This window comes from Lemur catta, chromosome 8, assembly GCF_020740605.2.
Source record: "Lemur catta isolate mLemCat1 chromosome 8, mLemCat1.pri, whole genome shotgun sequence".
Classification (NCBI taxonomy): Eukaryota; Metazoa; Chordata; class Mammalia; order Primates; family Lemuridae; genus Lemur; species Lemur catta.
The window spans coordinates 66,318,649-66,324,648 of NC_059135.1; the positions used below are offsets into that span (position 1 = coordinate 66,318,649).

At 42.8% G+C, this 6,000-nt stretch overlaps 1 protein-coding gene across 1 annotated transcript in view; it reads right to left on the bottom strand.

Annotated features, from left to right (window-relative positions):
* The window catches only part of GALNT5 (polypeptide N-acetylgalactosaminyltransferase 5), a 46,474-nt gene extending 43,237 nt beyond the window's left edge, over window positions 1-3,237 (bottom strand). The window contains exon 1 of the mRNA XM_045560310.1: window positions 1,261-3,237. Coding sequence (XP_045416266.1) covers window positions 1,261-2,714 — 1,454 coding nt within the window. The 5' untranslated portion in view covers window positions 2,715-3,237. The remainder of the gene's footprint in view (window positions 1-1,260) is intronic.
* Between the last annotated feature and the right edge of the window lie 2,763 nt (window positions 3,238-6,000).

The following is a 6,000-nucleotide window of genomic DNA, read 5'->3' on the forward strand; positions in this document are numbered from 1 at the left end:
TCACAATGAAGAGTCTCCTTTTACAATTATGAATAAAGGTTTATCTGTATCTGCCTTCCTCCTGGTAACACTGAGCTCCTACATCACCAGAAGAGTTTTCTACAGAAGCCAAACAAGGCCATTGTTTACATAACACATGTACTAAGTCTCAATCTTGATATTCCGTAATTCCAACTTCCAGGCAAACATTGCTCCTTTCAGGGAGTTGAATGTCAAGGCAGACTTGAGCTGCATTATCAATTAGTGGATAGTGAACATAGGCCTACAAAATACCCTCACTTATGAGTGGACCAAAAGGAGCCACGAACCCAACTGTATTTGAATCAGATCAAATATCTGTGATTTGATGCTTTTTCTGGTGATGTAGTTATAGGAATTTAATTCTTCAAAGAACTGGTTCATGAAGGCACACTGGGCAGATTTAGAGCTGCAGTACCTTGGGAAAGTGACATAACTTCTGAGTGTCCTCATCTGTTTGTTAATTTGAACCATAAGGTCTGCCACCTTTCCAGTGCTCTTACGAAGTTCATCTACTTGCATGCTGGCTCTCTGTAAATGGTGCAACTCTACATACATAAGTGATTATTATTATGATGCTCTTTTACCTCCTGCAGGTGTTTGCTAGTTATTGACAGATTGACTTTTCCCCACATTATTCCTGTGTAACTGAACTCCTGAAATGTCTACCATCTTCACCTACAAAGAACATTAAATTTTAGGGAGCAAAGCCATGTCTTCCCTGGCTACTATGGTCATGATTACTCATATTAGGCAGAATTTTACTGGTTAAGAAATGATTCCAGAGAGGCCTAGAAGATCCTTTTTCTGTGCTTCTTTCCAAAATATATTCCTGACAAACTTGCTAATAGTGAAAAGTTCCAAAATTGGGAATTTACTTCATCATTACTGTTATAAGGGAATTAAACTTTAAGTCCTACCACTCATATATACTTTATTATAAATTGTACTCATCTAATCATTCTAAAAGGTTTTCAACAGAAGGAAGGAAATGGAGCATGAGCTAATAGGGTTGAGGTCCAAAGTCTTACAGACATAAGTATAGGAAGAAACATAGTGTGTTGCTGATATCAGAATTTTTCTCTGCGTGGATGGTAGAATATTTGAATGGCATCTAATGAATAATGTTGCATTAATTTTGTAGGTGGTTCAAAATCACACAAAATTATCTAGAAATAAAACCTCTCTACATTTGAGCCAAAATACTTGGAGTTGAGGCAAGAGAAGAGAAATGGATCTTACCCAGCAGGCCTTGTGTCTTCAATGGCTCTGTCCACTGGGATCAAGTCACTAAGGTAGACATTGAAATTTCCCTCTTTCCATCTTCTTTCTGCCTCCTTCTCCTTTCCAGGGGGTACAACTACAGGACGTCCAAACTGCCCTGGAGCTTTGGGGTCCCTTGGAGAAAGTGTCACATCCATTTTTAACACATGGTGCATGCCTTGGTCTTCAGATAAAAGGGCTTTTATGTGACTTTGATTGTATTCTGCAGGCTGGCCCCTGGCAGTTAGGTGAGTTCTTGCTGCCTCTAGCCCCCCAGCTAAAGATTGGTTGGTTTGAGACACTGTTACTCTCTGTAGAGCAAGTGAAGAGAAAGATGACTGGCTTCTATTCCTGGAAACATGTTTACCTTGGCTTTCACCCAATACTTTGGGAAACATAGTTTTGGTTTTAGAATTGGGGTCCTCTTTGGGGACTGTCTTTAGCTCCTCCTCCTTGGTTATAATCACAACATGGCTTTCGGAGAAACTGAGTTTCTTCCCATGAGTCCCTGCAGCTCCATCATCCATTGGCAAGCCTGCCAACTGTGTCTCATTAATAGATTGCTTCTTTAAACTATTTGAATTGACAATGAACTTGGCAAAAGGATGACCCTTATTGGCTTTGTGTTTATTTGCATTTAGTTCTTTGCTCCAAGTCTCAGTTTTATTTAAGGCTGTGTCTTCCCCAGATTTTGGCACTGGTGGGCTGGCAGGGTGTGTTCTCTGCTTTGCTACTGCCTGTGAGTGCTGCTTTGATCTGCTAGTACTAAGACCAATGGTTACGTGTAGGTCCTTTACAGCTGCTTGTTTTGACGTGTCACTGCTGAGCCTATGACTCTTCAGGGCCTCCTGTTTTATACTGACAGGTCCTGTGTGTACCAATTTTTTGACCAAGGGAGTTCCTCTCGCTGGTATGAATGGGATTTCCTGAGCCCCCTGAACTGTTGTTTGCTTTGGTGTCACCTGGTGAGAGGAGGCTTCAGGTTTGATGCCTCTCCCTTCTGTCTTCGGCTTGGTACGAGTCACTGGGAGAGTCTGCAGATGTGCAGGATGCCACAGAGGCACAACCTTGCCCCTTCCCGGGGTGTTCTGCATTTTTCTTTCCCTCTGGATTTGGTCCAAGTCATCCCCAACCTTGCCCGCACTCTCCTCAGTCTTTCTAAAGTTCTCTTTGCCCCATGCCCCCTTCCCATGTCCCCTCAGGGGAGGCTTCATCTCTTTTACGCTGCTGTAAAAAATCTTCACTTGTTCAGGCTGAACTCTGAACCCTACCTGCTCCCTCCTGACGATGTCTTCCTTGAGGACCCGAGTGTTGATCTCACTGAATGAGAGGCGGAGAGCTGCCATGTCAAAGAGCAGCCAGATGACAGAAGCTGCAAATATAAATGCCAAGACTCGCCCACTTCCTCGGAAAAACTTTCGGATCCTGTTCATGGTACAAAGCCTTCCCTTGCAGCCTGCCCTCCCTTCGAGCCTGCTTACCTTGCGTGGAGAGGGAGCTGAGCAGCAGCGCCAGCAGCGGCAGAGTGGCCAGAAAGTGCCCCCTCCCCGAACACAGCAGGAAACAGCAGCCCAAGGGGAGAGCTCAGCTCCTACGGCTTGTCAGTCTCTGCCTGCGTGGCATTTCACAGCAGAGCATCGGTGCCTGCTTGGCTGGCCCTGGAGAAGCCCTGCAAACACTGGCTGTCGTTCGTTCCAGGAGCAGTCGATTCCAGCCACTGGACAGTTCAGCATATCACTTGTCTTGTCTCTGGGAGCCCATGTCCCCCTTCCTACAAGCCCCAGAAAAGGTGGGGGCCGGGTCGGGGCTGCTGTTTCTCTCCTCCCAGTTCTCCGTCTGCACACGCTGTAACTCAACACCACTTCTCATAAGGAAAACATTTCAAGCCATCACCCGGAAAACTTCATTCAGCTCTCACCTTCCGTGTTATGTGAGAGCGTGTGTGTTTTAAGGGCAATTAAAGAGAAAGAAAGCTATCTAACTTGGCGGGCATGTGTTCCTGGTTTGTAACCCCACCTACCCCACTCCTGCTCATTAACCCTGTTGGACCCAGGTGCGCCCAGTGATCTGTCTGTCATCGACCCTAAGGTTTCAGCTTTATGACACGACAGCTTAAAGAAGCGGCCAGGCATATCCTTCTTATCAAGCCTTCCTTGAGGGGGTATCAACATATTTCTTTGTAAAAGTTTCTAAACACTTTATTATGGTTTGCCCTCAATTTTTGTTTGTGTCTGCCCCAAAATTCATGTTGAAACCTAATCATAAACATGATGGTATTAGGAGGTATTTGGGGTCTTTAAAAGTGATTAAATTGTGAGAGTGGAGCCCTCATAAATGGGATTAGTGCCCTTATAAAAGAGGCCCCAGAGAGCTGCCCTGGCCCCCTGCACCATGTGAGAATATAGCAGTTAGACACTATCTGCGAACCAGGAAAAAGGTCCTCACCAGACACTGAATCTGCTGGTGCCTTAATATTGGGTTTCCCAGCCTCTAGAGCCTTGAGAAATAAATTCTGCTGTGTATAAGTCATTCAGTCTATGGTATTTTGTTATAGCAACCCAATAGACTAAGATATACTCTCAGTTTTAGTGCTTATCTTGTCAGGGACCAGTAACAATTTGAGGAGTGCATCAGGACTTGGACCAGATTTTGACTGATGCTGGTAGACTGGTAGAACAGTGGTTCCCACAGGGGCTTTCCATTAGAATTCCTTGGAAGAAGCTCCCCCAAATTCTGGATAATTTATGGGGAAGAAGGAGGAATGATAGTTGATCTGGTATTATATTTTTTATAAACTTCCCAGGTCTTTCTAATGTGTAGCCAAAATTGAGAAACACTGGTTTAGAATAAAATGCTTATATATATATATTTTTTTTCTTTTTTGAACACTGTTCATGTAGTGATAAATTTCAGATGTCAACTTGACGGAGCTAAGGGATACCCAGGGAGCTGGTAAAGCTTTACATCTGTGAAGGTGTCTCCAGAAGAAATTGGCATTTGAATCAGTGGATTGAGTGGGGAAGACCCTCCCTCACCCAGTGTAGTCAGGCATCATCCAATTGGTGGAGGGTCCAGATAGAAAAGGCAGAAGAAAGGCAAATTTTCTCTCTGTCTTTTAAAGATGAGACATCTTTCTTCTCCTGCCCCTAAACATCAAAACTTATAGGTTCTCTGGCTTCTGGACTCTGAGACTTGTACTAATGGCCCCAGGTTCTCAGACCTTCCATCTCAGACTCAGAGTTACACTGTCAGCTTCCCTGGTTCTCAAGCCAGAGAGGGTAAGGAGAGATTCTGAATTCTTTATACTTATACATTACCTTCTACGGCATTTGGCCTTTAAGTTTGTACTTTGCCACAAGGGAGGGAACCCAGATAAATTCAGCTGTGGTAACACATCTCTTAATTCCCTGATTCTCCTTTCTGTTCAGTGCCTGCTCACTGGGATTGGAGTCTCCACATGGATGGTGGCATTGTAGCTCAGCTATTGCCTTCATGCATCCCTCCCTTGATTTATCTGTCCTTCCAATATCGTTGACTATGCTCCATGACTCAGGCCATGTGTTGGGTGTTGAGTGATACTAAGTAAAAGGACATAGTTCTTGTCCTTGAGGACCTCACAGTTTATTGGTGGATGCAGACAGATAGGCACACACTATGTGTTACAATACATAATAAATAATATGGGAGAAATAATGTCCTGGATTCTATGGGGGCATAGCTGTTTTGGAAGGCATGGATGGTTTTTGAGGAAGCTATTCTTAGACTTGAAGGATGAATAAGAAAATAATTATCTTTGCTCATATTGTGGTCTGAGAAAAAAAAATCTTAGTTGGATGATGTAAGGCAGATAAATTAGCAAAACCATAGAAGTGAAGACAAAGTATGGTACCCTAGGGGAATCACAAGTTTTTGAGAATCACAATGACTGGAAACACAGGCTTTAGTGTTATTCAGTGTGTGTGTGTGTGTGTGTGTGTGTGTGTGTGTATACGTATATGTGTGTGTCTATACATCCAATATGTCTCAAGTACTTTGCTAAGCTATTTTCATTGAATATCTTGCTCAGTTTTCACAACAATCTGATTGGAAAGATAAAATTACAATACTCTTTTTGTAGTCAGGAAATGAAAACTTAGAGAGATAAAGCAACTTCCTGTAAAGGTTGGAGGAGGTGGGCCTCGAACACATGACTGTGTGACACTAAGTCCATGTGCTTAAATATCATGTCACACAATACTGCTTTGCTAGCTATATGACCTTGTCGGTTGGTTTGGTTAATTTTATGTGGTTACTGAGCAAATATATATTCCGGCCTGCAGGTTAATTTGAAAAGTAGAGAAAATGATTTAAAGTTCTTATTTTATTGAAAGTACCCTATAAATGATAGCCACTGCAATTAATATTATTGCTAATACTTTGCTGTGATAGGAGTGTGGGGTGCATGTGGGAGGCAATGTACCAGCTCTTCTCAAAAAGCAAATATTAATAGAAGACTGGTGACTAACATGGTTCTGGCAATGGGGGGAGAAGTATATCTGAGTATTTTATTTTATTCTTGCCACTCTTATTTCCTTTAATTATGGATTCGATCAATGATAATTGTACATGTACAGCTCACTATATACCTAAAACATGAAGTGGGTGATGTTGTCTCTGCCCCAACAATTTTAGAACTTCCCTCAATAGAATACCATCAGCATAAAACATGATGCAACTATT